General features: G+C 34.4%; 1 protein-coding gene across 1 annotated transcript in view; it reads left to right on the top strand.

Annotated features, from left to right (window-relative positions):
• LOC128999015 (dihydropyrimidine dehydrogenase [NADP(+)]) overlaps positions 1 to 21,942 on the top strand; it is a 40,466-nt gene extending 18,524 nt beyond the window's left edge. Inside the window, exons 2-13 of the mRNA XM_054425371.1 lie at positions 276 to 448; positions 908 to 1,118; positions 2,666 to 2,850; positions 3,984 to 4,199; positions 5,162 to 5,326; positions 7,834 to 7,986; positions 9,952 to 10,072; positions 11,670 to 11,932; positions 12,599 to 12,778; positions 15,144 to 15,371; positions 18,614 to 18,771; positions 21,652 to 21,942. Of these exons, the coding sequence (XP_054281346.1) occupies positions 276 to 448; positions 908 to 1,118; positions 2,666 to 2,850; positions 3,984 to 4,199; positions 5,162 to 5,326; positions 7,834 to 7,986; positions 9,952 to 10,072; positions 11,670 to 11,932; positions 12,599 to 12,778; positions 15,144 to 15,371; positions 18,614 to 18,771; positions 21,652 to 21,760 (2,162 nt within the window). The 3' untranslated portion in view covers positions 21,761 to 21,942. The remainder of the gene's footprint in view (positions 1 to 275; positions 449 to 907; positions 1,119 to 2,665; positions 2,851 to 3,983; positions 4,200 to 5,161; positions 5,327 to 7,833; positions 7,987 to 9,951; positions 10,073 to 11,669; positions 11,933 to 12,598; positions 12,779 to 15,143; positions 15,372 to 18,613; positions 18,772 to 21,651) is intronic.
• The last annotated feature ends 1,074 nt before the right edge of the window (positions 21,943 to 23,016 follow it).

Raw genomic sequence — 23,016 nt, 5'->3', positions numbered from 1 at the left:
GTATATGCAACTATACAACCCCACTATATACACTTAAGAGGTGGGTTAGAAACTTGATAAAGTTTAACATAGTTTAAATGGTCCTGTTTTAAAACTGGTCGCTGTCTTAACATGGTAATTATACCTGTACTACCGGTACTCTCCATAGTCAAAGATGCTGTGCCATAAACTCAGTAATAGGAAACCCAAGCTTTGTATTCTATAAACATTTGTGTCACTGACAGAACTATGCAATTTAATGTTTAATTTTTTAATCATCCTTATTTGTTTGCTAGGCTTATGCAACTCATGTTCTTGCGGTTTACCAACACTGAGTGGAAAGGTAATAGTCCTAGGAGCTGGTGACACGGCGTTTGACTGTGCAACTTCCGCTCTCCGTTGTGGAGCCTCCAAAGTCTTTGTCGTCTTTAGAAAAGGTTTTACCAACATCAGAGCAGTACCAGAGGAAGTAAGAACCTTTACAGTAAAGTTTTTTTAGTCTAAATAATATGTATATTTTTCTAGACTAATTTTGATGTACAGGGTGTTTGAAAAAGGTGGGGACATATTTTGAGTAGTGGATGATTCCTTATGAGCAAAATTAAGCAAAGAATATCATATTAATTAATTTATTTCTTTGCTATACCTACAGTTTTCTCCATAGTTTTAACACCGTTTAAATACAGAAAACTGTACGTATAGCAGGAAAGCAGTTAATTTCTCAGTTAGGCTACATTTTTCCAAACTATGTCTAATCTTTGTCAAAACTAATCTTAGTGAGATAACGTCGAAGTCTGCCTGAAATTTACTGAGATTGGACAAATGTTTGTATAAACGTTTTTGCTTATTTTGACCCAAGGAAATCACTACGCAAACTAAGTTTCCACCTTTTTTTAACACCATGTATGGTAAAACAGTGCATTTTTAGGTTGAGCTTGCAAAAGAAGAAAAATGTGAGTTTCTACCATTTATGGCTCCAAAGGGCATTATTACCAAGGATGGTAAAATAACTGCAGTAGAGTTCTACCGAACTGAACAAAATGATGAAGGAGAATGGGTAGTTGACAAAGAACAATCAACGAGAATAAAAGCTGATTATGTAATATCTGCTTTTGGTTCAGGATTATATGACTCAACGGGTAAGCAATTAATTGCCTACGACAGCTACAATTCATTGTTGAAGTTCTTATTTTTTAAAGTTAAATAGTACATATGAATATTTTAGGATTTTACAATAATGATGTGTGTATACTTTTGGACATTTAAATTTATATAAATGACTCACCTTTGGCTCGCTGGGGACAAAAGAAAATTTCAGGGGACTAAAATGTAAAAAATAAATGGAACAATTTAGAATAATATGACAAAAAATATATTATATAATTAAGAAAAGTCGTATGAAATCGAAAGACATTATTTTTACAACGTAATATTGAATTAAACCTTTATGTAGTTAGATAAAATTGTTATAGTATTGCCTTTATGATTTTTACTATTACTTTGTTGCTGTTTACTCTGTACTGAATTCTGGATTATAATCCATAAACATTTCATAAAAAAGTGTGAGTTTATTTTTTTTTGCAAATTGTTCATGAACTATGAACAAGTTTTTTTGTGTCTTGGTTCCTTGTGTAATTTAAACTTAGAATCAGAAATCTTTATTGTTTCATATTGATTTACTTATATTGATTTTATTGATTTATACTCTCTAAATTAAATTTATATTTAAATTGTCATACCTTTTTTGTGTTTTGGCACTTGCGTAATTGCTGACTGAGTGTGTGAGACTTTTTTTGTTAGACATTTTGTTTTTGTTTTATCAAAAAAGTATTGATTTTGTGTAAATAATGTGTTAAATTGTGTATTCTATTTTATATTTATAATTATGTATGCAGGTTAAGTGTAAGAAAGGGCCATGTGGCCCTAACTTTGCCTGTTCAAAAAAAGGATTTTTCATTTAATTTAATTTACCTCTATCTGTGTATTAATTGCTTCGTGTAGTTTGTGTCATTTTGTTCACACAGCAACTGCCTGTCTAACATTCAAAGACAACCAAAGTGTACTGGTATGTTACAGTCATAGAAATGCTATTTATAATTTTTATTTATCTGCAGTGTTACATTACCAATATTTACACACACAAATGTAAGATATTAAAAATGAAAACTTTTAGGTAATTTGATTAAGACTGTTTTTAGTTCATTGAGACATTAATTTATAGTTTTCAGATATAAATAATTAAACTGATACAAAAGTTTACGTGATGGATATTTGATCAATAATTTGGCTTTTAAAAATCAATTACGGCTAAATTTACAGCTGATCTCAGTCATGAAGAACGGCTACCTAGGTCATCTCACTCCTATTTGCCTAAAATGTGTCTTTTTTGGTAAAGCGAGGTTTGCTGCCTCTTTTAACCTTGCATTTATTTGCCCATCCATATAGGCTATAAAACAAACCTGTATGAGGAACATACTGTATAATAAAAGCAAGGGTGAAGTGGTGGCAGGTACCAGGATCCGAACCCACGACATTGCTGCCTTGGGCCCGAGGTCCGTAGCGCTATACCGACTGAGCCACCGACTTACCAACCTAGTAATAGTAAATATGACCTAAACTCATAACCTAGATGTGTGGCCTTAAAGTCATGAGTAATAAAAGGTGATTGAGACCTAATTTTCTGCAGTGATTGCTGGGCTGCACCCTCTGAAGCTAAACTCTGACAACCTCCCTGTGGTCAACACCCTGACGATGCAATCCAGCGAGGTGGATGTGTTCGTAGGAGGAGACTTGGCTGGAATCTCAGACACAACTGTAGAATCCGTCAACGACGGCAAAACTGCAGCCTGGTACATTCATTGTTACATCCAGGTTTGTTATTTTTTATAAAACTGTAAGTTTGATGTTGAAATAGTTTCTCAAATGTTTTCAAAAGTAGGTATGATTTTTGTATTTTTTTTTTAATCATTCAAATAGATTTATCTAACATTTAGTTTAAATTACCTTTTATTTTGTAGAATGCCTATAGTTCTTAAGTTCTAAGTTAGATCACTGATGCACTTTTCGCCACAAGTTGTGGCATCTTCAGAGTCACTAAACTATACATCACTACTAACTAACTACTATACAATGTTTGTATATAGTAGTGATGTAGTTTAGTGTAAATCTGAAGATTCCACAACTTGTGGCGAAATGTGCATCAGTGATCTTTAGAACTTCAATAACTAAAGGCATTCTACAAAATAAGAGGTAACGTAATTTTACAGTTTTTAAAAATGGGTAAAATAATTAACCTTTAACATTTTATGTCTATTTTAGTTAAAGTATGATTTGTTTAAATTTTCAGTGTAACTCAAGAAACATACTTAGGTACATTTTCTACAGTATAAAGTTTTGAATGAATTTTTCTGTTAAGTTATTTGTTGAGGAGAACCCTTATATTTATAAAGTAGGCCTATTTTGATAATACTTGAATAGTGGTCACTAAAAGGGTAACATTCTCCTAACTATTTTGTAAAAGTGTAAAGATTCCGGCAATCATCTTAAGTTTTTTCCCTTTTTGGCAGGAATATTTACGATCCTTTTATTTAAAACAGTAGTAAATATTTTGCAACCATCTATTTGGGTTTTCAATAAGAAATAGGTTATTTTAGATTGTATTTCAATTGTAAATGAAAAATATTTTAACCAGACCTTAAAAATTAGAGCTCTAATTGCTAATTCATAGTATTTACACTGGGCAAAAAATAAATATTTCTTGGAATATCAAGTGGAAAAGTTACTAAGAGGTACAAATACAAGCCTCATGATTCAAAATTATTTGTACTTCAAGAATGAAAACCAGAGTAACCTTTTGCTTTTAGTATTATCATTGACTATACCTACCTGTGGTACATAGTCAATGGTATTATTTATGAAATGTTTTTATGGATATACAAGAAATCAAAGGAATCTCTCTTCCATGCAAAGAGCAAATGAAACCAAACAAAGTATTTTTCCCATAGAAGAGTAATGGGAAGCCAGTGGTTGGACCCCCACAACTACCTAAGTTCTACACCCCCATAGATGATGTTGACCTCAGTGTTGAGATGTGTGGAATCAAGTTTAAAAACCCGTTTGGACTCGCTTCGGCTCCCCCCACCACCTCCAGTGCTATGATCCGCAGAGCTTTTGAGCAAGGATGGGCATTCGTTGTCACTAAGACATTTTCTCTGGAAAAGGTAAGAATAATTTGGAATATTTTCTCAAAATTATAGCTTGAATTCTCTCACATTCTACTATGCTGTTTAGGAAGTAGATCCTCAAAAAGCTGCAAAATAGTCACGACCATATATTTATAAAATGTATATTGTTTTTGAAGACATCTTAATTTAACATTATTACCTAAAAGTTAGATTTGTGAACAGTTCATTTTGTTCATACCTGTTTTGTAAAGGGTTCTTGTTATGAAGAAAATAAATCAATTCTATTGGTACAGTAGTTATGTTGAATAGAAATGTATAATTCAGAATCACACAAACAAAATTTAAACCGATTTTATGTATTTTCCCAATGGCAAGAACTAATAAACTCATCTGCAAGAACAAAGGCTAAAGGTATAACAATGCTTCAATAAATAAATTTACAACATTACAAATAGCTATAATTGACTCCTGCGTAATCCTATTATTTTGATCAATGATCAATTTCAAAGCCATTCATATATTGGATACGAGTTCTGGCCTACCACCAGGGAATATTATGATTTGTTATTATTATGTTTTCTAAATTACATTGTGCATTGCGCTTGTGTCAATCAAGATAACCATTATTTAGATTGGATCAACAATGATACAAGTTCTTATGCCATTGCAATCCATCTGCAAACTTCATGCAAACTAACCAATCCCCAAGGGAGAGCCAACAAAGGGCAATCATTGATTATACAATTCTTAGTTATAGTTTCCTACAATAATATATCATCTACATATTCCAGTACGAAAGCTATATTTACCCGAGCAGTCAACTTTGCTTTTGAGGAAGGTCTATTCCACCATCCTCTGATATCAAGTCAGCTATCGAGAAAATTATTTGACCCTGGTGAGACTTTCAGGATGAAGGTCGAGAGGAAAGAAGAAAAACCTCCAATCAGCTAAAAACCCTTTCCTAATGACAGTTGATAGTTCTGCTTGTTTGTCTCCAGGATCTGGTCACTAATATCTCTCCAAGGATCATAAGAGGAGTGACATCCAGACACCTCTATGGTCCAGAGCAAGGATCTTTCCTCAACATTGAGCTCATCTCAGAGAAGACAGCAACATACTGGTGTCGCAGCATCACAGAGCTCAAAAGAGACTTTCCTGACAGGGTATTTAACCTCTATAAATACTAGTTAGCTCTTTATTCAAACATTTTGTTGTGGCATCATAATTTTTTTTCTGTTACACCTTCCTTGGAAACCGTTTTACACATTATTTCAGAATAGGCTGGAGGGTCCTGTCATTATCACATAGATGAAATCCATTGGCAATTGGTGAGGTTTTAGTCCTGCACTCTAAAATTAGACTAGCTAGATTCTCCAGTCCTGGGAAGGTCTCCTAATTAGAATAACTATCGAGGAGGGAGTAACAAAATTATACACAGCTAGCATTTTAAAATCATAACAATATGAGTTTTCAATAGCCATAAGTGATCAAGGGCTCAAATTTACATTTTACCATGATTCTCCCACATCTGCCACAGACAGGTAAACTCATCGTGAGTTGCACAGCAGACCTGTTAAGACAGGAATAGAGCCCTCAATCTACAGTGCTATCTTTTTGCCAGAAAGATAACACCAAGGATTGCGCAATCTTTGATCAGACTTGTTGGTTATCCAGCAGATTGCCATACATATAGCTCTATAGTCTGCATGATGGAACCTGTCTTCTGTCCCTCGTCTACCTGGGATTGGAAGTGGTCTTTACACCATTGGCCAGTGCCCAGGTAGACGGAGGGTCAGGAGTCTGGTTCCATCATACAGGGTATAAACTTGACACCCAGGCTGCAAGATTAGCAATAATAATTAGCAAGATAGGTTGGCTGCAAGATAGGTATAATTTAATTTTTAATTGTAGCCTTCGGATTACATGGAATATATCAAAATTGGTTTAAACACCTACATCTTTGTAGTCCAAATGTTGTGTGTGCCACAATTAGTTTTGACTTATCGTGAAGTCATTTTAGGTGTTAAACGGTGGCAAGGGTAGTTCTGATCCTTTAACCATCTGGTCATGTCTCATCAGTCCCTGATACCGTTGTTGCTGTCATTTTATAGTTTTTTTAATGTTTTAATGCCCGCGGTTTTGATGATTGTGTTTGTGTGTGTGTCTGTTTAGATGTTAAATGTAGGTACTCTGAATATGTGAATCCAAGACCTTCTGATGAAATTATAACATCCTTTAGTAAATATTTGAACCAATTGTAAAAGGTGTAGTTCACAGCTAGTTTTATTGAGTTAGTACAGTCGCATAGATAGTTGTAATTGAAAGTTTTATCATGTTAGTCTTTAGTTCAATACCTATATACAACCTAAAATGGCTTTCAGATCGCAAAGGGTTAACTGTATCATATTATGCAGGTTAGTAGCACAGTAAAGAACAAAGATTTGCTGTTGGAGCTTTAACACGTTAAGTGCCACGCTACTTTTTAGCCAGATTACCGCAGTGCCAAACAGAAATGTAGTTCTTTTTTCTACTGAATGGTTTTTATACTTATTTATCATAGTTATGAGGTGTTATCATGAAAAAAAATCAATTTTGACCAAAAATAAAATTTGGACTAATCAGGCCAGCAGTGAAAATTTTTAGCAAAATATCGCTAGAAAAAATCAATGCCGGTCCGATCGGACCGCGGGTAATTTTTCGGTATTTTAGGGTATTTTACTCTGCGCGGTTGGCAGTAACGTCATTTCCCGCCAAATCTCTGGTTACAACATATGGTTTCGTACACGTCTCTGTGCTGTGCACATTCCCCACCCCTCCCACACTTCATCCCTTGACTACGGGACATTCACTCAGTTCTTGCTATCTATGGCGCATGTTTGTTTACTTGTGAGTGACTCAGTGATATTATAGTTTAGTTTATAGTTTTCACTATGAGTGATCTATCTGATAGTGAGATAGACAGAGCATTGAACTTCCCAATGTCCAGTGAGATGGATATTAGTGAAGGTTGTTCCATTGGTGGAGAAACTACTACGGTAACTTTATTTACTAACTTTTTATTCTTCACGTTTGTATTTTCCACGGCATTGCCCATGAATTTAAATCTTGTATTTTCGTTATAACATAGTTAAAAATGTTCTGTCAATAAATTTGTATAAAAATAAAATGTTTTTTTTAAATCTCACCCAAAAATAACAAATAGTATGTGATTTATAATTATTGTGGAAAGATATTTATGAATAATTTTTGAGGTCAAATAACAATTACTTCCTTATCTTTAGTAAATTATTACTATTAGTGGTATATATGCAGTCTATTACAACTTATATCAAATCAAATGTACAACAGTTACGTGAAGTCAAACCGCGCCGGCCCAAACCGGCGCTTTTGGACCAAAATTACAAGTCTCTACAGAAGGCTGTGGCAGCAATACAAGGCTACGGCAACGCCATCTGTGAGGCACCGGATGTACTTTACCGATTAAGTTCATCAGATTGCCGCTAGCAGTCCACCAGTGAACTCTAGCGGCGATTTGGTGAAACACTGCAAAACCCTGGTGCCGCCCCGATCGGAGCGGCGCGTCACTCCGCCCGGCCTACCTGTGCTGGTACGATCGGGGTGGCGTGGCACTTAACGTGTTAAGGGTACAATTTTTTCTGTGCAATTCCAGGTGGTGATAGCAAGTATCATGTGCACCTACAACCCAGAGGACTGGACAGAACTAGCCCAGATGGCTGAGGAGGCAGGAGCAGATGCTTTGGAACTTAACCTCTCTTGCCCTCATGGGATGGGCGAATCTGGCATGGGATTAGCATGTGGCCAGGCAAGTTGCCTTCAATTTCAAGGTCATAAGAAACTTAGACTTTGTAATACACATCAATTTCCTTATCTAGGACACCTAAGTACCCCACATTTAAAATATACCGTACTGAAAAGGAAATTATTGAAAATAAGGGAGTTTCTAGGACAATAGCATAAATAAATCATCTTTATTGTCCTAGGATTGCTTGATTGAACACAGTTTTGAATAACCGTGATGTCTCAACAAAGATTAAACTTAGGTCTTTACATACAATAAAGCTATTTAGAGCAATAAGAACGCTCATAAGAAGAAACAAATTATTCAAATCAAATAATGCAAATGTTTAGTTTGATTTCCGTTATTAATGTTAATCAGCTATGATCATGATGGTAATACCGGGTGTACACAAAAGAAGTAAACAACTTATTTGTTTAAAAATTACTGTGACGTTTTACTGACTTATAAAGAGTAACATACACCATTAGAAAGATGAAAACCTCAAGTTTTTTTCCTATACACTAAAAGTGTTTAATATGAACCACGGCTTGCTTTGCAGACATCTATTCTAAGGTTTTGACCTATTCAGACTTAATAGGGGTTATTCATATTTTAATAGAATTTGTTCTGACCAAACGTTTTGAAGAGTCAACACTCTTGTACTGCAGCAGTAATGCGATGCCTGAGCTCCAAGAGATTCAACGGCAAAGGCGGAACAAAAACTCTGCATCTGACATAACCCCCCAAGCAAAGCATACCCATGTTAAAGAAGAAGCTCCATACCTACCCTCTGTGTTGATATCCTAGGAGTGTTTACAACCGTGTTGAACGGATTAACTCAGCCTGAAAACCCATCCGCAACCTAAGTAACCCGTGGCCTTGAACTTCCGATGCCAGTCATAGATTGACTTCCTACTTGGAAGGGTCTCTATGATAACGCCTCCGAAAACTACGTCAAACAGTGGTAGCAGATCGAGTTCTTTCAAACTCCAGCACACAAGAAGACTTTTCTGTTAGAGTATCAACCATTTTAACCAAATCAATAAATAACAATTTTACCAAATTATTGGCATTGTTGATAACAGTCAACTGTGTTGGAAAAACTGGAGTTGTTTTCCAACCCAGTGATACCAACCGCAGCTATGTCGGACACGTAGATTGTGTTAAATTAATGTACAATGTTGTACTACAAAGTTACGTACAAAGTTGTAGTTGGTGTACTTCTTTTATGTACACCCAGTATAAACAAATCGTTGTTTATGGAAAACAGTATTACATCTTAGGAAAGAGCTGCCAAATTTATTTACTAATAGGAGGGTTCAACCCTGGAAGGAATTTAAGTTTAGTTTAATCACTAAGGTTTTAGCATGATGAAAATTATCAAGCAATGTATAATCAAGAATGGCTCAGTAGTGTGTGTTTAATACATACAAATAATAAACAATTGCATTCCAAGAGCATCTGTGTGGGCAATGGAAAATATATAGTACTAGCGGAAATTTAAAAAAATGTACGTATTTGTTGATAAAACCTTTTAGATCATCACATAAGAAGACATTTGAAAATAAAACCAATTTTTGACAGGATCAATAATAATTGATCATTAGTTGGACTTACAATCGATAGTTAATTCATACCATGAATAAGTAATCTGTTATTGTCATTAACAACGCAAGTGTAATAGACATTGTAGCAGCCATAACAATATACAACAAGTGTTATTTATAGACATTGTCATAGCTGTGATGTGACTAAGCTATCATTTGAACTGCAAAACTACACGGAGGCATTCATTCTACACTTAACCTCCATTTGACTAACATGATCTTCACCAGTGGCAGTCCCAGGGGGGGGGGGTGATGGGAGGGATATATCCCCCCCCCCCCCCGAAAAGATATCCTGGGACCGCCACTGATCTTCACCTTTAAGAGTTACAACCACAGAATGGCTAGTCTTTAACTAATAGATCAATTTATCTGTTTCTTTCAGGATCCAGTACTGGTGAAGAATATTTCATTGTGGGTCCACGATGCAGTTAAAATCCCCTTCTTTGTCAAATTGACACCAAATATCACCGATATTGTTGCTCTAGCAAAAGCGGCCTATGAAGGTATTCATTTTACAATTTTACATTGCTTATTGTAAAATAATTAATAGTTGATAAATGGAACGATAATGAACATCAGAACATCTCTCAATGTAAGTTTAAGCTGTCCATGAATAAAAATAGCTTGTCGCTGGCTTCTCTATTCAATCAAATGGTTTATATTACCTGTCCGTCAGTGATCCTATTGTTGTCTTAGGCGACCGGTTTCGGGATTAAAATCCTATCCTCAGGCAGTTAAAAAATGTCATATCACTCAAATTGAGGTCGTCAGTAAACACAAAAACACACACGTAAAACACGAAAACACAGAAGGACATTATGTACAAAGATCCTAACAGTTTACGCTTGGGTGGAGGTTCTCAGAACTCAAAACTAGAAAGTTAAAGCATGCCATTTTGTCTCTTGTCAACTACAATGTAGCCCAAAAAAAGATGTATTTATTTTTTGATGAAATAAATCACAATATTATGATGTTTAAAGATGGAATAAATGACTATTCATTAACTATATACTAAGCATAAGATAAGATAACTGGCATTCACTGACCTTGATCTCATAGTAGACTGATAAAGTCAACTTTGTCCTTGTGAGGTAGTGGGTAGTCTTCTCAAAGTTTAGCTAAAACTTCTTAGTCTTGGTTATAGAATGAAATAAATATAATTTTTAATAATATTATTAAAATAAAATAACTTAATAAAGCTACGCGCCCACTGAGTTGGTACAGTCGGTACGGTCGTTACAGCCGTCTCAGCATTTTTTAGAGGGGGTGCGCGCACTGGATCAGACGTTCCTCCGCTCAGGCGTTCGGCACTGTCCTCCATCTGCCTTTCGCCAAAACAGAAGTCAGTTTGGGAGAGGATTTGTTAAAAGATGGATGAGGAGGAGGAAATTTCTGTAGTGAGTGCATTTTTAATAGTAGGTTTTGGATTCACATCAATAGGAATAGGTTGATTTGTGGTGAATTTCACAATTTGTTCCCAGACCTTATAGAAGATAACGTTAAATTTTTTGAATACTTTAGGATGACTCACAACAAGATTGAAACTCATTGTTGATGCTGGAAGCAGAATTATCTAGAGAGGAGATGAACTTTTGTCATCCAGTGCAACCAAACTGAACACAAGCACAACAGAGAACTGAGAGCAGACTGTGTAGAACACTGAAAATGCCGTACTGACCGTCCCGAACATCAGAAGCCTGTGTGCACTGGATCGATCGGATGGATCCGCCGTCACAGAAGTATCCTAGAGTTCTTAGCTTCAGACTTTCCATTGGACATCCTGAAGGCTCGGAACGCTGTTAACGTCAGTGACGACGCAGTGGGTGCATATGCACATTTGATTCATTGTTTTTAACTTTTGAAAAATCCAGTACCGACCCAGTGGGCGCCAAGCTTTATAACAAAAATATTAAGATCCATGAAGATATATCATATACACTAGTGGTGAAATATGTGTATAGGATAACAGTAAAATAGCTAAAATAAGCATAAGTTACTCCATAACTCAAGTATCTAAGGTAAATAATTGTCGTTAAAGCCAATATAAAAATAACCTTACCACAAATGGTTGAACAAAAATTAATTTTTGGACTGTTTTAGGTAAAGCCAGTGGTGTATCTGCCATAAACACAGTTCAAGGACTGATGTCCGTAAACAGTAATGGAGAGCCATATCCAGCTGTTGGGCAAGAGAAGCTAACAACTTATGGAGGAGTGTCGGGTAATGCTGTTAGGCCGATGGCCCTCAAAGCCATTTCTGCCATTGCGAAGGCACTTCCTGGCTTCCCTATTCTCGGTATTGGAGGCATTGACTCGGCAGACAGTGCTTTACAATTTCTTCAGTGTGGTGCAACAGTATTGCAGGTAACTTAAATAGAAGTTTCATTCCCTTGAACTGTGATCTGTTTTTAAGATGAAAAATGTTAAAGTAGTTTCAAAAATCATTTTTCAATAACTAATCCATGAATTCTTTGTGATCCTTGTAGATCCTTTGGCATACCTTGGAAACATCAGAATGTTTAGTACAAAATATCTTCATAGACCTTTTTAACCTTCCTGATCAGCCCTTTGAACTCATTAGCCAGTCATACTAGCCACGTCGTTGAGGTAAACAAAACAGAAATATATCAACTTCAGCTGTCTCTTCCGTTTGCAAGACTAATACTAATACTTACTCTTTTCTCTGTGTGTTGGCTTGGTATCCATTGTGGCTGATTCTATACTTACTTGCTTAGTTTAAGAAGCTCCAGATTATTTTAGTTTCTCAATTGCTCACTAGCTATCACCATTCAACAGACATAATAACATTTTTTTGTGTAAAAGATTTTCATTTTTTCCAATACTGCTGCTGGCTTTTCAAAAGTTTCAGTGTTTTTATGATGGGCAGTACCATTGACATTCACGCGGCAGGGACAACCGATGTGAAATCTATAGCTGTGCAAAATGCAGTCATTACAGCTATGACCACTTCACCAATCAAGACAACCTGAAAATAGTCTTACATATCAAAGGGTTAATCATATTTTGCAGGTTGGTAGTGCAGTACAGAATCAAGATTTTACTTTGATTGAAGACTATGAAACTGGTCTGAAAACACTTCTTTATCTGAAGAGCATTGATAAATTGCAAGGATGGGATGGTCAGTCACCCCCTACTTCGGTGCACCAAAAAGGAAAGCCTGTTATGCATTTGCTTGATTCAAATGGAAAGGTACATGAAATTGTAAATACTGAATGAGTTGATTCTATCATTGTCTGTTGGCTTTTAAGTGTTCTATCCATGAAAACAGCATAAAGTACCTTGTATATGAAGTTATCGACTGTTTATTAATAATTTCAAAATTGTCTTAGTTGATAGTGACATGACAAATACTTCATATGACTATTTTCTATGAGTATTGCTGGCGATGTGTTTAGCCACAAAGTTGATAAATGTAAAGAGTATCAAAATGTAAATTGATAATGTAACTTTATGTTACATAATATTATGGGTTCATTAGGTTTAATGATGATTATTGTCATTTAAATTTTCCATAAAATGATGACTATTAACATCTTATACCTTTACCTCTGGTAATCTACTGAAAATAATATCTAATTTTTAGCAGTCAGACATTTTCATCTTTGTTTCATTTTTAAACTAAATAGAGGATTGTATAAAACTACTCCAATAAGATGTCTATAGATTAACCTAATTTCTTATGAAATATTAAACAAATTTTAGTGTAAGTATTGAAATCAGACTTTATTCTTCCTCATCAGATACTGTATTAGGTAAGTAAGTTCATAAGTTTGAGCACTCAAATTCATTTCAGATAACCGAACATAGCAACATTATTTAAAAAACTTTTACCTAGGACCGTTTTAAAAGTAGGTAGCCGTTTCAGTTCAGTTCTTAGAAAAGTTTCACATAACAGCATTGTTTACTTTCATAACAGCATAGTTTTACCCAAAACAACATGGGTGATGGACCAATGAGGATCAAGGATTGAGAGAGAAGAAGTAAAATTGTAATGATTCGTCAACTAATGAGCTGTTCAACCCAATTTAATTGTTGAGTGGTGCAATTAGCATTTGGTACAATGTTTCGTTGCATAACTGACAGTGGCAATGGGATGTTATAAACGAAAACATAACCTCTCTTAGAAGTTATGAGTAGTGATTTTTAGTAATTAAAACACTTTCGTAGGTAAAGTAGTGTACGCAACTCGCGTAAATAATGTTAAGGCGAGTGCCTTAAAAACTTCTACGAGTCTCGTTAACACTATCTTTACGCAATCGTTGCGTCTACTATATTGCGGTAGCTACAACATTTATCTTTTAAACTCAGTTTTAATTGTTTCTAATACATTAAATTTCAAATTACCTTGTAACGGTTGTAAATATTGACCGGTTCTATGAGTTATGTTTATAACCGTTAGCAAGCAAAAGGTGTTAGCGGCGCGGACAATAAGCTCGTTACGGGACAAGGGTCAACCCCGATAACAGCGACTAGCTTACGTCGCCGGCCGCTGGAGGCCGCTGAACACGGAAGTAGTACGTGCTATCACCACTGGATCTCGCTACTCTTGTTGCCGATAAAACCAGAGCCACTGGTCGTTCGAGGACAGTTTAAATCAGCAATTGAGTCTGATCAAAGTCAGTTGAAACCAAGCGAAGAAGCCCAACTGAAATCCCAGCTTATTTTCTCAGCAAATATATTTCAGTTATTTTAGTTGATTTAATTATTGTATTTTAGAAATACCAGCGAGTTAGCCTGGCCAGTAGGGCATTATTTTAGTTTTTGTAATTATTTAACTTTAGAAAGACCGACGAGTTAGCCTGGCAAGTAGGGAAATATTTTATTTTATTAAATTGTTGTAGGTTAGAAAGACCGGCGAGTTAGCCTGGCCAGTAGGGCATTATTTTAGTTTATTTAATTATTTAACTTTAGAAAGACCGGCGAGTTAGCCTGGCAAGTAAGGAAATATTTTATTTTATTAAATTGTTGTAGGCTAGAAAGACCGGCGAGTTAGCCTGGCCTGTAGGGAATTATTTTAGTTTATTTAATTATTTTACTTTAGAAAGACCGGCGAGTTAACCTGGCAAGTAGGGAAATATTTTATTTTATTAAATTGTTGTAGTTTAGAAAGACCGGCGAATTAGCCTGGCAATTAGGGTGATATTGTAGCATACTAAATTGGTTAATTTGATAAAGACCGGTGAATTAGCCTGGCGCTAGTCCTGCGAGAACAACACAGTGTCAACAGTTGTTTCAAAAGTGATCATTAAAGCGATGATGATTGTGTTGACATCGTTGACCCCCTGTGGTGAGGTGTCACTCTGAGCTTTAAGAGACGACAAATACGGTTGGTTAAAAATTGAATAGCGGAAGTACCTTGGAGTTTCCCAGCTCGACTTGGGCGATTTTGAGCATTTTATTTGTAAGGCGATACGGTAGAGGAGCGTAGTACGGGAAAGCCTTAGATAGGAAGGGCCGCGACCCCAGCGCGCCGTAGCACCTTACAGCCTGCGCAAATTATGTTATAAAAGTCTTAAATATATATCCAATTACTAAACCAAACCGATTTTTGTAGGTACTTCCTCATTTTGGCAAGTACAAAGAGAAAAGAGATCAACTCCTTATGAAGGCCAAATTAGAGGACCCTATGGTAGGGCAAGAGGATATAAATGATCCAGAAAGACCTATCCCATCAGAGAGGCCAGTGCCTAAGGTGTTGGATGTTGTTGGAAGTGCTCTTCCAAGGATTGGGGTCTACAAACGTTTGGACAGCAGCAAACAAGTTGTTGCACTGATTAATGATGTAAGTGGTAAAATTATATGTATTTATATGATTAAGAGAAACAGTTCATGACCTTTTCATATTACGTATAACTTATACAACATTTAATCACATTTTATTTAACTGTAAATTAAATTGGTAGGTTGCTGGTTTTATGTATAGTGAGGTGATTCTCTGTTGGATGCAATGTTCTATTCCTGCTAATTACAATGCAACTAGGCTTTTTTATAATGTCGTGTTCTGCTGGTTTAAAGAACAATAAAGGATGAATTTGTAGGTCTTCTTATTTGGAAAACAAAAGATCATGGTTTATTCAAACAAACAATTATAACTTTACACTATTTTATTTTATATGTTCATTAACTCAGTCTTACTTAAATTGTATTCATAGAATTTGTTGTAAGGGAATGAAAATTCCAGCCAAGATAAATAATGTGCATAAGCACTTTAAAATTATTTTATAAATAACCTCTTGATCTGCATTGTATGAGTTATTAAATTTACAGAAAGTAAATATAATTATGTTTAATAACCAGTGCTCGATATGCGGTGGAACGGAGTTCCGGTACCTCTCTTTTGGAAAGTTAAAAACATTGGATAAACAATGAGTACATAAATAGTTACTTATCACCTTAAATAGGTTACAGTTGCAGAACCTCATTTTTTACAAATCGAGCACTGCTAACAACACTCTTGAAACACACAGCTCTCCCCTATAAGTGTAAATATATATATGTATTTTACACTTATAGGGGAGAGCGGCCAGCGGGGCTATATCGTACACATAAGGGAGATTCGTAGTTACATCGCAAATTATGAAGTAAAAGTAATGTAAACACAAGCAATATATAATTTAATTATTTGGCTACTGACTTTCAGACCCAGCACACTCATTTGTGTAGGTGAATTTTTAAGTCCTGACAACCTAACCAACACGATTGTGTAGGTTAGATGTTTATTTGTTTTTTTTTAAGTTTCTGGATCTTTCTGTTGCTCAGACCTGTACGCATTGATTGTGTAGGTTGGAGATCAGCTGGGAATTTTTGTTTTGCAGTCTGCCTTCATGTCTTATGGTAACACTGATTGTTTTGTTGCAATGTCACGGTAAGATAGGAGAAAGAGGCAACTGTTAAGGTTAATGACTGTTTTATTTATGTTTTTAAACGTATGTAATGCTAATTATTGCTGAAACTGAAATTGTTAATATGGTATTATGAAGGTTTCGTCTTTAAAACAAACCTAATCAATAATTTTAGTATTTTAAATCTAGGTTAAAAACCAACATTTATTCAAAATTTGCTCAGGACTTAAAGCGGTCGAGATGACTAAGATTCCCGGGTCTGAAAGGGATAAATAAACATTTTGGAACTATTGCATTTTTTACATATTGTAAAAATTGGTAATTAAAAAAAGTTACCTTGTACTAAATAGCCCCGGGGGTAGGGCTATTCCAGTTTAAAAATCATTTGTTTAGGTTAGTAGTACTGCAACAAATTATTGTACAAACACTTTTTATTACCATATAAAGGTTGTAGTTAAGAAACAGTGTATTACAATTTAAACATTTTAGAATAAATTACATTTGAAAAACCAACCTTCATGAAAAATATGAAGTTTATGAAAAAGTTATAAAATTTCATCCCAAAATTAAAAGAAAGAAGAAAAAGTCCACAAATGTAGTTATCTGCAGACTCCGCAGCACTGCAAGCTGAATGGACCCACCCTGAAAATGAGCAGCACCCTGTACCAGAGCTGTACGGTTTAGCCCCAATCTGTACCTCGTGGGAATTTATAAACATAAACTCAAATTCTATCACTTAATCAATCATCGCTAATAACCAAAAGAGAGCTTAAGGGATGTAGTTTATTATGATCTCACAGTTAATAGACTATGATAAAAGCTACTTTACTAACTTTTTATTTAGTACTGGACAAAAATTAGAAGCAAGTGAGTAGAAACATGTTTTTTTACTGAAACATTGAAACTAGCACACATAGCAAAACGATGCAGATACTGTAAACTTGCGCATTCTGCTGCTAGATAGCAGCACTTGTCGGGATCACCTAGCTTGAATTCTAGGCAAAAAAAATGGGTGTACGGTTTAGCCTCGCTGTACGGTTTAGCCCCGCTATCCCCTACTTTTATTTAACTCACAAGATAGTAAATATAAAATATAGTGTATATAAAAGATAGAAAGTGGTGATCAATTTCGATTTGACACTCCAAACATCAGACCCACAATAGGCAATTCATTCATTTGCCATTCATGCACTTCATTCATTCAGTCATTTGCCTATTGGGTCTGATGATGATTGGAGTTTACAGTACAATGCATCACCTCTTACCATCTTTCAAGTGTGTTTACCGTCGTATGAGTTAACAGTATAAGTATAAATATATACATTTAGAGACTTTTATTATACGTATTAATACTTACTTTATTCTGTAATAGTTTTATGCACTTTAAAAAGTTGCAAATGCATTATTTTATGCATTCAGAACTTCACAAGGTGAAAGGTATTTTTGGAGTTGATAATAAGAATAATTTAATAATAAAAGAACAATGGAATTGCTAAATAGTTGAAAATATGAGGATGGACGACGTTTTAGTGAATACAGTTTTTCCCGATGAACATTATTCTTACAAACTATTTAATCAGACGCTCAGCTTAATTTCCTTCTATTCAAGCAGTCGGATGAAGTATCCAAATCGGTTTGTACTTCAAAATTTGGCTGATCACGTTTTCTAAAATATAAGATGTAAACACTCTGAAACTTTATACATCCTAATGTGTAACCAAGGGTAACTTAAGGACAGATCAAGAGTGTGTGTGTGTACAATTCAGCCCAGTTGGTTCAGAATAGTTTTTGCGTTCTTCAGACAAAAACAAATCCAACAAAAAAGGTAATTTATTTAGAGGTATACACTACCTCTATTCGACAATATACTACAGTGGAACCTCAACAATATATACAGAATGTATCACAATATTATAAAACAATATCAGAACAATATATCAATATATCAAACAATTCAATATATCTGACAATATATCAAAGTAGAATTATTATTGACGTCTGCAATTACATGGGATTATGGGTAATGAAAAATCACGGGTATTTAAAAATAACACTTTGTTATTTAGGAAGTTATTAGAGTCTTATTACTATGTACTAGGTTATTGATGTAGCCTACTATGTTAATTTCTTTAGCACAGACATGTTTATTCTTGTGTCACTCACTTCACATTGGTTGTTTCAGGACATGTGTATAAACTGTGGGAAGTGCTACATGGCTTGCAATGACTCTGGATACCAAGCCATAGAGTTCGATCCTGCCACACACATTCCACATGTCACTCAGGACTGCACAGGATGCAATCTTTGCGTTTCTGTTTGTCCCATTATAGACTGCATCAGGTAACTCCTATTGTGTTTATTCTATAAGAAATTTAGAGTAATTTACAGTAATGTTATATTACGTTATAAATCCAGGAAGTGTGGTTACACCTACTGGGATTTCATGTACGGCAAGTGCCGTTGTCAACCCTTCTCCTCGAGTTGCATATAATAATTTTTGCCATACTACAGATATATGGGATAAGTTAAACCAAATACACAAATACAACCACTAAAACCGTTTATTAAACATTATTTTAAAACAACAAAGAATCCATGTTTTGAAACCTTTCCAATATACAGGGTTTATTCAATAAGTATTGGGACTGATTCACTGTAGCCTCAAAAGAGCCGTGGAGGGGGTCCAACCTGTTGGGTTTGGAAGAGGAGTCCTTCACAATTCAGAAGGGCTTTGCTTCAGTCGCCATTTATTTTATTTATTTATTTTACAGGCATTTATTGATACAGGAGGTGGATATTTGTGTCGAGTGTTTTTCCATTGTGTAATCACGCCAACATGGATGGTATCGTTGAGCAACACTGTGAAGTTTTGCTTTAAACTCAAAAAATCCAGTTCAGAGACCCTTGCCCTCATTAAACAGGCTTATGAACACATCATATTATTTTTAGTGTATTTATTTACACGAAAGTCTTAAGCCTGCTTTGGGTATGGAAAGGGAAAAGGAATTTTTTATCTGAGATTATGGTTTCGAGGCTCCCTGGATTTGGTAAAATATTGATATGAAAGTTCCCATCTCCTTAGTTGTGATGGGTTACAGGCACAGCCACCCTTAACTCTAGGTGACGAACTCTCATTTAATTGCGTGTTACTCATTTAAATTTATGTTATTCATTGTGACCATTGATTGGAATATATTATTGATAAAATAAAATGATTACCTTATCCAACCACAATTGTTGATATGACGACTAGTTTCGTTCCTTAGAACTTTGTCAAGTCATTTTGTATGCAACCACATCATCAATGTATACATTGTGGTAAATCAATAGATTCTTTAAAAGACTGTTACAATAACAATAATTAAAACTTGTCATGTTGATAAAAAAAAATTGATAAAACTGATAAAAACTGTACAGGCTGGCCAGCACTGTCACTGACTAAATAAAGAACTATGAAAAATCAGGTATCTATAGAGTTAACTGTGACAACTGTCCAAAGTACTACATCAGCCAAACTGGAAGATCTTTCAAACAAAGAAAATATAACACATCAACAATCCAGTTATGCTTAACATTTAATATTGGAATCCCACAGCTACACATCTATTGATAAGAACATTGAGATAGTTTAAGTATTACCAAAAAGTTTTAAGCTCGATGTTAAAGAAAAATTCACCATCTACAAAGTTAAAAAGCTTGACCCATGTAACATTTTAAATGATCAGTCTTCTTTCCAGTCAAATATTATATTTTATACATAAATTGACAGGTTACAAATCAAAAAGAAGTATAAAATAAGAACAAAACAAACTGAAATACAGGTGGCACTGGAAAGAAGAAAAAAACATCATGATTCAGTCAGTTTTATTTATAGTTTAGTGGCAGTGATGAGACAGTGATGGCCAGCCTATACAGTTTTATACATTTTTATTCTATTTCTATTTTAATTATTTTACCATCATTATTATTGTGACTGTGACAGTCTTTTAAAGTATCTATTGACATACCACAATGTATTAACACCTTGATGATGTGGTTGCATACAAAATGTCCTAATGGAGAAATTAGTCTCATACCATCAACTGTGGTTGGATAACGTAATCATTTTATTTTATCAATTAAATTTATGAATATAAATTTATTAAAAGATTGAAATAAAACCATACAGTGTTATAAACTATAACAATATAAATTGTAAATCTATTTCTGTACATTTAAAATGGAGTGAATATTTTCATAGCCCAGTAAACAAGCTTTTGTATTCTAAAAAAATACACAATTTCACATTACTGCCTCTAAACAAAACAGCTGTAACAGCATTACTGACAGAGTGTTGCCACTTCGAACGCTGTGGCAAGGAGTTAAAGGTGGCCGTGTTTACAGGTGGGAGGGAAAGATCTTATAATTTTTGAAAAACTTCTTTATCAGCATTGTACGTGATATTAAATTACCTAAAAGCACAAACAATACGCCAAATAACAATTTTAATAATATATTTACACTTGTACTGTTTACTCACAAGATGGTAAATAAATATAAAAGATGGTAAGTGGTGATCGATGTCGATTGGACACTCCAATCATCATCAGACCCAATAGGCGAATCAATAGAACCAACATACGCCTATTGGGTCTGATGATGATTGGAGTGTCCAATCGAAATACATGTCCAACGGTAAATACATATAAAATATGGTAAGTGGTGATCGATTTCGATTGGACACTCCAATCATCATCAGACCCAATAGGCGTATGTTGGTTCTATTGATTCGCCTATTGGGTCTGATGATGATTGGAGTGTCCAATCGACATCGATCACCACTTACCATCTTTTATATTTATTTACCATCTTGTGAGTAAACAGTACAAGTGTAAATATATTATTAAAATTGTTATTTGAGGTATTTTTGTGTTTTCAGATTTATTTTAATTGAAACAGCTGTTTAAACCATGTATATTGTGGCTGGCAGCATGAATAGGCACTGGTTTGTCTGTGTGGTTGAATTATTAATTCTTGTTCTGATACTGTTGATGGAAAGTCCAATATATTGATATGGGCAATGGCTGCACTGAAGTTGATAGACAGCATTTTTCGTGGAGCAGGTATTTTGTCCACTTATTTTTAAAGTTTCTGATGTGCTATGTGTGTTGTGTGAATGTTGTGCTAGGCCTATTTATGTTGCACATTTCCATTAATTAATTGTTGTGTTTTATGTTGCAGTATGGTCCCCAAACAAATACCTCATGTGATCAAAAGGGGAGTTCCTTTGTCTATCCCGAAGGAAAAAGTGAACAAGTTCCGTAGATTTTCATCTGGAGAGATTCAATAGGAACCACAACTTCGACATGACATGCAGTAGTACCCAAAGAACTAGTACAAAAAACACTGTCTCCATAGGTTGAATTTCATACAAATTAATATTAATAGCTTACTACCAAATTATAGTAGTTCAGGGTTTTCATTCCTTACTACTCACTCAATGTATTGTAACAATAAATTTATTCCAATATTTACGTGGCAATCAATCAAAATACCTTTATCCCATTTTTTATATGAAATAGAGTAATCATAATTAAACTCAAGTTAATACGGGAGGAAAAAAAATAAAAACATAAAGTAAAACACCGTCATAACAAAACCGCAGCAAAAGAATATGAGCTTCAACATAATAGTCACAAATAATCTTTAAAAGAGTTAAGAGCAAGACACCTTGGTCAGGAAGAAACCAGAATCAATCAGAAATGTTGTGCTAGATTTTAAAAAAAATTATTATTTCTTTCTTGTTAAATATTTTGTGGCAACTGTCAAAATATTTTTTTTTTTTTAAGAAATTTACTTTATACAAGTACTTAACAAGCTTTAAATTATCTAATAGTTGAAAAATTAGTGAATGTTGTACATGCATGGGATTTAAAAATATAATTATGGTAAAAAATAAATAATAATACTGGTCTGAAGCTTAAGTGCAAATAACCAGTATTATTATTTATTTTTTACCATAATTATATTTTTAAATCCCATGCATGTACAACATTCACTAATTTTTCAACTATTAGATAATTTAAAGCTTGAAGAGTAATTTAACCAGTTTGGACAATTTAGAGTTTAATAGATGTATATGTGCACTACTATTACCTTATTTTTTCAGTAACTAAAGAATATTATGCATTGTTATTATTATTTATTACTCAAAGAAACATGCATGCACCAGATATACTTAATTAATAGAGACAAACAGAAACAATAGAAACCTAATCAGTTAGTTAAAGGAGCATCCAGTTATTTTTATTTGATTTTTACTTTTATTTTATTTCGTTTTAACCATTTTATGTTTGAATCAAAGATTGCATTATTTTATAATTGCTTTAGTAAAAAAAGTTATTGCTTGAAATATCCTTAATTTTAGTTTAGACTGTTACATTAACTTTGTATGTAAAGTAAGCTATAATCAATTAGGAAATCTTTCATTTTCATTATAACCTTACAAGCAAAGAAAATTCATTATGATGGTTTTTACTGATAAAGATTAGTTTTACCACAACCTTTAATTTTTAAGACGATTTCAACTATTTTTGCAATCATATT

This window comes from Macrosteles quadrilineatus, unplaced genomic scaffold (assembly GCF_028750875.1).
Source record: "Macrosteles quadrilineatus isolate MER2022 unplaced genomic scaffold, UCM_ALF_1.0 Scaffold_7__1_contigs__length_78375512, whole genome shotgun sequence".
NCBI lineage: Eukaryota > Metazoa > Arthropoda > Insecta > Hemiptera > Cicadellidae > Macrosteles > Macrosteles quadrilineatus.
Note: the sequence above shows the minus strand (reverse complement) of the source record. Positions and strands in the feature narration are given on the sequence as shown.